Source organism: Phascolarctos cinereus, unplaced genomic scaffold (genome assembly GCF_003287225.1).
Source record: "Phascolarctos cinereus isolate Bilbo 61053 unplaced genomic scaffold, phaCin_HiC Scaffold_2;HRSCAF=192, whole genome shotgun sequence".
NCBI lineage: Eukaryota > Metazoa > Chordata > Mammalia > Diprotodontia > Phascolarctidae > Phascolarctos > Phascolarctos cinereus.
Genome location: NW_027555625.1, coordinates 243796697 through 243808788, shown reverse-complemented (window position 1 = coordinate 243808788; position 12092 = coordinate 243796697). Strand labels below are relative to the sequence as shown.

The 12092-nt window shown below is 32.9% G+C and overlaps 1 protein-coding gene across 6 annotated transcripts in view; it reads left to right on the top strand.

Moving 5' to 3' along the window:
* Positions 1 to 12092, top strand: part of SYCP2 (synaptonemal complex protein 2) — a 115824-nt gene that overhangs the window by 96623 nt on the left and 7109 nt on the right. For all 6 annotated transcript variants that reach the window (XR_013484696.1, XM_078149887.1, XM_078149886.1 and 3 more), the window contains 4 exons: positions 2684 to 2882; positions 4772 to 5019; positions 7072 to 7254; positions 8521 to 8608. Coding sequence is in view for 5 of the 6 variants with exons in the window: in XM_078149887.1 (XP_078006013.1) it covers positions 2684 to 2882; positions 4772 to 5019; positions 7072 to 7254; positions 8521 to 8608 (718 nt within the window). In the remaining variant the exon portion in view is untranslated. The remainder of the gene's footprint in view (positions 1 to 2683; positions 2883 to 4771; positions 5020 to 7071; positions 7255 to 8520; positions 8609 to 12092) is intronic.

Genomic DNA, 12092 nt, shown 5'->3' with positions numbered 1-12092 from the left:
AAAAAAAGACCATAGAAAGGAACTTCTTTCTAAAATTACTTGAAAATATATGGACCTCTATTTCCTTCTCCAAGATACTTTTAATAAAAGTATCAAACCTTAATAAAAGTATGCAACCTCTTCACCAAATGTTAAGTATTAGAAGACATTTCCCTTCAATGAGATAATACTTGAATGTCTCATCGTGCTGTGGAAGTGAGCTTGTGTTCTTAAAAGTTCTGCTAGTGGAGTATGAGCTCTGGGAGATCCCTCCTATTAAGCTATAAGGGCTTTGAGTGTGGGCCTCATGATGGCTATATATATATATATATATATATATATATATATACACACACACACCTATTAGATACCATCAGATTTAGAGAAGCTCATCACAAAGTTGAACATAGTATAAATTTTTCAGCCACAGCAACTCCCAAAGACCATCAAGACTATATAGAGACTTTGTGGTCTTCATTATACCCACACCTTTGAAATTATATATTTTTGAAGTAAGAGGTATCTTTTATTTAACCTATAACCAGTGATTTTGGAGAATTGCTTTGTTTCTTAATCTCTAAAACAAAACAAAACCTTTGACAATAAGCAATTACTAGTTTACTAGTTGAGCTTGATACTATGTCAAGTAAGTTATAAAGAGAACTATTATATAGTTCATTCTCTCTAGGACTTAATACTCTGAGGCATTAATTTATGCTTCTGCCTTTTTTTCTTTACGTTTTCAATCCAAGTAACATGAAAAGTTCTAGAGACCTTTATTCATTTTTTAAAATCTTTTTTTTTTTGGCAAGGCAATTGGGGTTAAGTGACTTGCCCAGGGTCACACAGCTAGTAAGTGTCTGAGGCCTGATATGAACTTGAATATTCCTGACTTCAAGCCCAGTGCTCCAGCCACTGCAGCACCTAGCTGCCTCTAAGAAAAATGTTTGCTCTTTTTTGGCCTCCTATTGGTACTACTCACATCAGTTAAATTTATGTTAAGATTGGAGGCAATCAAAATTGGTAGATTTCCCCTTCTCCATTTTTCTGATTCAATAGTTTTATTTAAATAGTTTGAGTTGTAGCTATTATAATTGCACGCAGTATCCTTTCATCTTTTTCTTATTTGTTTTCAACTGACCTTTACTCTGGCTAATTGAATCTATAAACTTGTAGGTAATTCAGAAATGATCCCTATGTCAGTGAAACTAGTTGTTTCTTTTTTGTCAAAATACAATCCTTTTCATTTTTGGTAATGTTATGCATTGTTCACTATATCCAATACCTATTGACTCTATTCTTGAAAAAAAAAACCATCCTGAATAACAGATATGAGACTTCTAAGTAATCCTTGAGCTTTCACCTTCTCCAATTTCTTGGCACTGAAATAATATTTTATAACATATCTTTCACTATTCTTCTCTGTAAAAGTTGTTGCACTGAAATTACTGGATTTGGATGATCTTGTCAGAGTCTATATATAATCTTTCTATTTCTTCATCCTCGTAATAAATGTTGGTGCATAAGCTGCAATTAATTAGTTTTTGTTAATGCTTATCATGAGTACCATAAGATGAGATGAGAAAATGCCCTATGAAATCGTATTTCTAATTGTTTTTTAGTTTTCAACAAAACCAACTCAACCAACTTCTTTTATGTGTTTCTCACTTAAAAATCTCTGAGTCATCTTCCCATTTTGCTGAATAAAATTTGCTTATTTTATGAGCTTCCAAACTGAAAGCAAACTTAAGTACAACCTAATCTAACTTCTTAGTTTCAAAGATAAGGGCACTGATGGCCTGAAGGCAAGTGACTTGCTTAAAGTCTGGCAAGAAGAAATTATCAGAGCTAGGATTAAATTCCATGATCTATGACCCCAAATAATGGATTTTTCCATGCTATGGCTTCTAATTTCATTATACTAAGATTGATGTTTTTCAATACTTTCTGTGGTGTTGGCTGTTCATTAATCATTGGACGTAAACCTCACATCTAGAATATTAATAGTTAATATTGGCTTCCCTGCTGCCATTATTGTGGATGCAGAAGGAGAATACACAGGATTGAGGGCCATGTTGTATTTTTTTTTAATGTTTTCCTTTTTTTCTTTTTGCATTGTTGAAGGGAAGACCAGCGTCATTGAGATCAGAAATCCTTTAGAATATGTTTATATTTTACTCGTTATGTCTCATATTTGAAACTATAAACAACAAACAGATCATTTGGTCCCTTAGTTGATTGGCAGATATGATTTTTATAATATTTATTTCAAAATCTGTAGCATTGTAGAGTAGGTTTACTGATCTTATTATTTATATGATTAAAGAGTGTGAGGCCTAGAAAAATAAAAATAGATCCAGAGTTGCCATTAGTTAAAATTTTGGAGCCACTATTTTAAGTAAATAAACTTCTATATTTTATATGAGTTTCTTTATATTCAAATAGTATTGTGTTTTGAAGGTAAGTTGAAAAAAATGAGAAAGCATCTTTGACCTTTTCAAATACGAAAAGCCATTAAGGTATAGAAATCAGATGTAGGACTTATATGTCATTACGATCCCTACAGTGTGGTATAGTTCATAATTTGGCTTTAAATAATTGATTTTTAATAAAAATAAATATATTCTGTTCATTGTGTGTTCAAGCACATAATTATTTCTACCAGTGAAGCATTTCAAAATTTAGTGGTTGTTTTGTTTTTTAGGTTGCTAATATGCATAACAAAAGTAAAACCATGAAGCAATTGAAAAAAGGCCAAAATGCTATTTCTACTGAAGCAGAAGAGGAAATATCAAAAGAAAGGAAAAAATCATCTAAAGTAAAAGATTGTGTAAGGGAAAAAAGACTTGATTCATCTCCAATTCCCTTATCTGGAAGCCCAGCATCTATAGAAGTAATGAGATGTCAGTGTTGTTTTTCTTTTCTTTTTATAGAATTTCTGGCTCACGTTATCTCTCATTTTCTCCTGTGCCTACAATTAAGTTAATGAAAAATTCATTGAGAGGTTTCTCTGTTATATGTAGAAAAATCCTTTTCATATTTTGAGTGTGATATTAGGATTAATTTTTATGAAGTATAATCATGGTAAAATTTTACTTTGATATTAGTATAAAGTTTTAATTAAGATATTTAGATGGACCTCATAAGAGTGGGTACTTCTATCACTGCTGCACATCATATTCCACACTTTCTTACTCTAATTCTTTGTCAGTGCCTTTCTAGAAATCCTCCTTAGAGGATATACCTAATATTATGAACGCTTTCATCTAATTCTTTTAATAATTCCTAGACATTGATGGATCCTTCAGACTTTCTATATGCTGTCCTTCATTTGCATTTCTGACTTATCTCCTTTTCCTGTTATATGTTTTTCATCACACATTTTAACTCTGTTTCTCAAATGCAAATCTTTACAGTTAAAATGCTATATAGTCTATTTAAACCTTCCTTGAGTTTTAAGCTACAGCATTAAAATGACAACTAATGCTATGGTAGCAATTATAATAGCTAACATTTATATGGTGTTTTACGATTAGCAAAGTTCTTTACTTGTATTATCTCATTGGATCATCACAACAACCCTGTAAGATAGGTGCTATTATTAGTTCCATTTTACAGATAAGGATGTGAGAGAGATTAATTGATTTGCCGTGTCAGATATGTACTGTAAGTGTCTGGGGTGGAATTCAAACTCGTATTCTAAGTTCAGTGCTCTGTCCACTATACTACCTCGCTACCTTACTAATAGAGAAAAGATCAAATTATAGTTGTCATTTATCCATAAATGAAAATATGAAAATATTTTCTGGTGGGTTTATGGCTCAAAGTAGTTTTTCTTTACAGCATAAAATAAATGGTAAGAAATTCTTATTTTGGCTTTTATCAGTTAAATCACCACAGTGAAGTGTAATATACACAAAAGCTTGAAAGAATTTGATATCTTTGTTGTATGAAAAAGCAATTAAACATACTTGTTTTATGTAAAAATCATTTAATTATAGACATGTCATGTTCTCTTGGAGTTTGAGCATTCACATTTAATTTCTAATAAGGAAACTTTATTTATGAGAACAACTCCAACAAGAACAGCATATCTGAGATTATTTCTTAACAGCTCTAAAGATTATTTTAAAATGGACTAAATTTTATTAACTTCACAATAAAAATTAGAGATTTAAAGTTAATGCCATTAATTTAATTATTCTGTCACTAGTATAGCTAAGCCTTTATCCTACAACATCTGCCTTACCATAATCATGAATACTTGCAGACATAAAACTTGTTGAGATTAAATTGTGTGCATGAATATATATGTATGTAAGTATGTATGTATGTATGTATTACCAATTGAAAGTGAGAACTGAGTAACTGATAATTAGTTTGGCAATTTATACTAGCTTATTTCTGGAAGTTGGCTATTCGCTTAACTTTTCTAATACTTAGTTCCCTCATTTTATTATCCAACTGACATGATGTCAGCATACTGACTATAATACCTTGGCTTGATCTTATGATATAATTTATATGGAAAGTCCTTTCTTTTTGAAATTTCTTATTAAATTTTAATTTTAAGAATTCTAGTCACTGAGAGGTTTTCAAGAATTATAAAACATTTGTAATATATCATTTTGATCTTAATTGAAAATTAAATCTACTTAAATTAAAGGACTTAATTTAACAATGTCAAATAAGAAATCCTGGGTTTTTTCACATGATGGTTTTAGCTATTTAAAAAAATGTAAAAACATTGATTAATTTGGCAATTCCAATCTTTGGTAATCCTGTGTTATAGGTTCAGAGAAAACAATTGAAAGAGAATTTCCTCAAGATTATATTCCTTCAAAAAAGTCAACATCCTCTTTTTCACAATATTCAACACCTGAGAAAAGAGAATCTTTAAACAGCATGCATGGCATCACAGGCAATAGTTTCTACGCTACAAACATGAAAATTCAAAGCAAATGTTTGATAGAATCTCCTGACAATATTGATAAAAACTTGGTGTGTGCAAATAAACATTTCTCAAGTCCTTTGTTTTTGGTAAGAATTTCTTCAGTTATTAAAAAAAGATGTGAATATAGTAATGTCTTGCCTGAAGTGGTTTATTTTGCTTTCTTTAAGACTCTTTTTTAAAATAACAAAATTGAAATATTCAGAGATTAATGAAAGTAAATAGAAATACTCAAAATAGAAAGTGTCCACTTCTTTAGAAAATGATCTTTAATTTCAAATTATATCCATATTTTCTTCCTTATAAAACTCTTGTCTTACAAGTTTTTTTCCTTCCTTTCTCCTCTTCTCTCCTTCCTTCTTTCCTTTTTTCCTTCCTTCTTTCCTCTCTTTCCTTCTCCTTTCTCTCTCCTCTCCTTTCTTCCTATCTCCTCTCCTTTCTTCCTGTCTCCTCTCCTTCCTTCATCTCTCTTCTCCCCTCCTTTCCTTCCCTTTCCTCTCCTTTTTTCTCTTCCCCTCTTCTCTTCTCTGGAAAAAGAGATACTGGTAGCAGAGAAATAAGTATATTTAAGCAGTACATATTCTAAGGAATGGTAAATTTCCTAAATTGAACTCAATATCTGTAGATAGGCAGTTCAAGATACAGAAACATAGCTTGAATGACAAGTAAGAAAAAAAGCAGAAAGACATTTATGGACAGTAAATTCATTTTTATGGCTACTGTAGTGCCATTTTATAAATTGCTGCTTCTGTTTTCTAAAGGCTATCTAGAAAGGATTACTGTAATTCAAAAGGTTGTAATTTAGTTTTCCTATCAGTGTGCAGCTTATTTACTTATAGAATATGTTTTAATATGAATGATTTGAGGACAGAATTATATAAGCAATTGCTTATATATAGACTAGACTTTGATTTCTTAAATTCTTCCCTAAATGCTGCCCTTTCTAAAAAAAAAATAAAATTACTGACTGCTAAGCACAGATAGAGCAGAACAAAACCTATGCAGAATAACTGACATGTTACTTATTAGCCAGTAGTGTAGTACCATTGTATAATAAGCTAATTCCACAATATATTAGTGTAGGCAGAAAGTAATCTGGCTCTTTTCTGTACTTTTCACAACTTAAATAAAGAACAGCCTCTAGGTTTAGACACTACATTTTTAGAAAATTGTGGAGAAATTGAAGTATGTAAAGAAAAAAAAAATTATTTAAGGGCTGAAAAACGGGCCCTGGGAGAAAAAAATTAAAGACATTGAAACAAAAATTACCTGATTAAGAACTAACTATTATTATCTTAAAGTCGAAGAAGTATTTCTATGTGTATGTAATTCCTTGTTCTCAATGAACATGAAATACCAAACAAGAATAAAATTAGTTCAGTTAAAAGGAGAATTTGTTTAGATATAGATATCTTTAATAAAACAACCTACACTTTATTACCTCTACTCTACACTTTACTGCCTGAAGGCATGGGGTTTGACCAAATTCTCTCCAGATCAGCTCTATTACTCTTTGATTTTACATGAACAATTTTTAAGTAATATCAGTTAATATGGAATCCTACTGATTTTCAAAAAATAATATAAAATGAACATGAAATACTTAATCATTGGCATGTTTAATCTCAAGTAAAACGAGCTCAAGCATTCAGTGGTCTAACTAGCAGTTTTCAGGCTTTTTGTTTTCGAGACTCTTTACACTCTTAAAAATTATTGAGGGCCCCAAAGAGCTTTTGTTTATATGGGTTATATTGAATAGATTTATCATACTCAAAATTAAAAGTCTTAGTATTATTATGAAAATAATTTTGACATCACAGACCCCATGAAAGGGTCTCAGGAACATCCAGGAGTCTCTGGAACACACCTTGAGAACAACAATAGGTACCAGGTCTTTTAAATTACATCCTTTTATTTGAAAATATTGTTGGGAAAATTTATTAAAAAACAAAAATTGTGAAAAATGCTCGCAAGTACTTAGAGTATTTGCAAACATCTGTCACTGTTTTCGCTTTGTGAAATATTTTTGCTGTCATGTGGAATTGAGTTACAGGAAACTTATTTGTAAGAAAAATTTAAAACTCCAAATAATGATCCCTAGCTTCTAATGCATTTGTTTTGTTTGGTCTTATCGATTCTAGCCTAAAATTACTCCTGAAATAATGGACAAAATTGATGATAGTGGAAAAGATGCAGAGATACCTTCACAGAATATACAAGATTATGACAACCCTGTGGATTTAAGTAGTTATAATTCAGAAAAACAATTTAGTGGATTGGAACTGAAAAAAATCCATGAAAATTGTATTCAAAATACACAAAAGGTAAATTGCTGATAGCAATCAAACTTCAAAAACTTAGCTGTGGAAATTAGTTCATTGCCAAAAATTGTAATGAGACAAATATTTAATGTTATTTTGTGTATTTCTTAATGATGTTCACAGTTTACCTGAACATTTTATTTCTTGTTTGAAATTGAGAATTGTAAATAAGTAAATTTTATATGAGTAGCTTCTTAATCCTGGAACATATAGCTACACATGTGTGTATGCACATCTATGTTGTAAGTATATGTGTATACATGTTAATATCTATATATATGTGTGTATATCTACATATCTTTATCTTCCTATCTATCTGAGGATTTGGAAAGAAAATAAGAAATAACTTTTTAAATTGATTGAAGACACTTGCATAGATAAATAATTTTGGTTAAGTTCTAAGATCCTATTACTGAAGTTACAGGGTTGACTGGTTTTGTCATTTGTGACTTAAGCATTTTGAATTTAGACTTTACTGTTTCCTAATTATACAGTAACCTGACTTAGATTTTTTTGACATGGTTACAGTCAATTAACTAGTACATATAGAGTACTTACTATTTGCCTAGAATTGTGTTAGAAACTATGGGAGATACAAAAGTATATGACATAATTTTAGAGTTAAGAGACTTTAGATATAGTGTATATATTTTGTAAGGAGGCAGGATGAAACCTAGCCTCAAAGACTGGATATGATTGGGATAGAGGTATAAAAGAGTGACATTACAGTTTGAAGGAACAGAAGCAATGTCACAGAGGTGGAATTGAGCTTGCTATAGTCTTTGGGATAGTGAGTAAAGGGAACTTTTTAGGGATTAATAAGAAAAACAGCTTTCATATAGTAGAATTTTATTGAGAGCAAGGACTGTGCCATTATTTGAGCCTTTTAATCTTTGTATCCTCAGTTTCTAATACAGTTTATTGAACCAAATTGAATAAATGAAATGGAACCAGGTTATGAATAGCCTCAAAAGCCAGGAGAAACATTTTAATCTTGATCCTAGTATAAAATTAAGCTGGCTAGAATGAAGTAGGAGAAAACTAGAGTCAAGGAGACCAGCTATTTAGGTGCAGTAATTTATGAGGTAATGATAACCTGGACCAGAAGTAGTGTTTTTGGAGAAACCAGGAGAAATACAGAAAATATTATAAAGAAAAGGATAGAAGTTGATAGTTGTCTATAACGTATCGTAAAAGAGAAGGACAAATAAAAAGTGGCTGTGATTTTTTTTTTCTGTTCTGAATTTATCTAATTACCATGTGCTATAGGAACCCCTTTCACCATCACGGTTATCCCTGTCTAGCTCAAAGAGAGAAAAACTGTATGACATACCTACTAATACTCTTCATCGAAAAGGTTTGTAACTTTAAAAATGTTATATAGCAGTATGTAAAATAATAAGAGCACTATGTAATAGCAGTATGTAAAATGATTCATTACTTTTTCTTCTCCTTTATCTCCCATATTCAATCATTTACTATATCTAGTTTGTTCTACATCCATAACATTTCTCACATCTGTCCTCTTCTCTCCACTCATGGGGCCACCACCTAAGCATAGATACTTATCACTTCTTGCCTGGACAAATGCAATAGACCTCTCATTGCTTTCCCTCTGTTAGCCCATCTATTTTCCACACAGCTTCCAAAAATAATTTTCCCAAAGCATAGGTCTACTCAAGTCATTACCCTGCTTAGAAATCTTCAGTGGCTCCATGTTACCTGTAGGATAAATACACAAAGAACTCAGCTTGGTGTTGGAGTCTAGGCTACTTTTCTAGAGTTATTTCACATTGTTATCCATCATATAGTCCATGTTCCAGCCAAAGTGGTCTATCCGCTATTCTTTGAATTTAGCATTGGACCTTCTCCACTTTCAGGACTTGGCATAAACTGTCTCTGGGTCCTAGAATGTACTTTCTCCTCACTTCTACCTCTTAGAATCTTTAGCTCTTTGACTCAGGTGTCCCTTCTTACTGGAAGTATTTCCTATTCCTTTTGGTTGATAGTGTCCTCTTACTCAAATTACCTTTTGTTGTATCTCCCAAGATAATGTAAATTCTTGAAAATATCACCTTTTCCCCTAAATACTCCCCTCTGTTTACATAAATAATAAATGTGATATGTATAATATTATATATTATGTTATGATTACAGTGTTACTGTTGAGGTTACCACCATCCTCCTAGTTTCTAAGACTCTTAAATATCTTGATATCATCCTTGGCTCCTTATTCTTCCCCCCACCCCCCAAATATCCAACCAGTTGTCAAGTCCTGTTGACTATACCTTTGTAACATCTTTTATTTACATACACCCTATTGTCTCCTCTTCACTGTGTACCACCCTGGTTCAGGCGCTTATCACTTCACACTTGGACTGTTGCAATAGCCTGCTGCCTCTTGTTCTCTCTGCCTTCTTTCTCCCTACTCTAATCCATCCTTCACCTAGCTGTCAAATTGATCCTCCTGTAGGTTAGAATGAGCATATTACCTCTCCTCACCTCCCACCCTCACTCCCACACAATTCAGTAAACTATAGTGGCTCCCCATTAACCTCCAGAAAAACCAAAATCCTCTTTGAATTTTAAAGCACTTCTTAACCTGTCTTCTTAGTCCATTATATTTTCATCCCTTCCTACCTTTCTAGTTTTCTTACACCTTATTCCCATTCATTTATTCTATGATTCAGTGACACTGTATCTTTGCTGTTCTTCATACAAAACACTCCATCTCTCAACTCTATTCATTTCCACTGTCTCCCATGCCTAGAATTCTGTCCCTACTCATCTCTGTCTCCTGGCTTCCCTACTTTCCTTCAAGTTTCAGCTCAAGTCTCACCTTTTGAAAGAAGCATTTCACAGTGCTCTTTTATCTTGGTGCCTTACCTTTGAGGTTTTACCAATTTATCCTGTGTATAACTTATTTGTACATAGTTTTTATTACACTGTGAGTTCCTTGAAATTAGGGACAGTTTTTTGCCTTTCTTTGTATTAGCACAGTGCTTGGCAGATAGGAGCTTAAAAAATTTCTTGTTAATTTGAGTGAATCATTCCTCACCTTGTTAAAAGATCTGAGGCTTTGAGTCACTTATTTGCATATGAATCGACAGCAAAAGATGAACTTGCTCCCAAGGCATAGACTGCCTTTGTTCTCCCAACCAGTCATTTACTTAGACCTATAGGACTCAAGTTCTTTGGTCTCGGGATCCCTCTATTCTCTCAAAAATACTGAAAACTCCACAAAGATGTTTGTTTTTGTGGGTTATATCCATCAGTATTTACTATGTTAGAAATGAAAATATCTTACTATTGTTAAAGTAGTTCTTAACCTCATGGATGCCATGAAAAGGTTTCAGGGACTCCCAGTGTTACCCCAGACCATACTTAAGAACGTTGACATAGACCAACAAGAGAACATAGGAGCTTTTTAAAAATGGGAGAGCCCTGAACCTCCAAGCTGTTTGGCGATTATTGAAAAATGGTTATTACTTGGTTCTAGCCTAGCCTCCAGAGATGAACATGGGGGAAATCAAGTGGTAGGTCACAATATTAGGGAAAAGTCTCTCACTGAGAAAGTCTAGTCTTGAACGTGGAAGAGTTTTCAAAAAGAAAGGCAAAACTTTTGCTATCCCACCTTCTAAGTCTCTGAAGGGTCAGACCCGGAGAGGCTTTTGCCAAACTTGGGCTCATGGTCTCTTCCCTTTCTGAAAGGGTAATCCAGTCACCTGGATTACTGCTAAGCCTGAAGCAAAAGGTGGTAACAACTGCCCATCAAGGAGCTAGCCCAACACATAAGAGGGTCTAGCAGAGACCTTGGAAAGAGTAAGCTCAGCCAAGCATAGATGTCATTCCCCAGCTGTGGGAGCATCTGTGATTCTAGAAGGAGAATATAAATTGAGGCCCTATAGCATATTTTCAGATTTGTGAGTTGCATTGACTTCATGGGTTCCCTACAGTTGTGCCTTATGACAATTGTACTTGAAGTTCATGTCCACATTCTCTCACAAACTCTTTGTACATTTGTGGGAAAGCATGCCCCAAGTTTTTGCAAGGAATGTTTTATATCAACTGTTCTTGCTATCTCAGTTGAGTAAATGCCTTTGATAAGAGTTACTATGTCTACTGGTTGATTATTTATGGAAAGCACACAGATGGGAAATAGTGTTAGGAGAAGCTGAGTGTTATCTCCAGAAGTAGCAGCCACCCTTTAAGGACTTTTTTTTTTATCACAAAAATAATCTAATTCAAAAAAATACTAAAACAAAAAGAAAACTTTTGTGTAAGAGCAGGAAAATATTGTTTTTAAACAACTTTGAAAATCATTTATAATACGTAACTACTTAGCTGTCACTTAGGCATACCACACTAATTTCTTAACACGGGCCTTTATCTTCTTATGTTTAATTTTCAAACCTGGCATTATCACTATTTAGATCCCTTTATTTTCACTCTTTCACTAGCATCACTAATCTGCCTGGTTGGATAAAATCTCTTTTAGTCTTGGAGTAATTCTCTCAGAATTGTGATGAGTAAGTTGAAGCAGAAAAAAAAAGAAAGAAGTTTTTAGTAAGGATTTTTCCAATACTCTTTTAGCACTCTCTTCTTTCATTTTGAGTCCTTATACCACTACAAGGTAACTAGCATCTTTGTATTTCCTTCCTCTTGGGCTACACAGTGGGATGGGCTATGCTGGCTTTGCTTTCTTCCATCCTGCAGAACTTTGTTTTATATCAAAACTTACTTTTCCAGTGTCCTCATTTTTTCAGGTTCCTACAAGCTAAAAAGCTAACTGATTGTTCAGCTGATAATGATAGGCAATCCAATTCAACCCAATTTCTTAT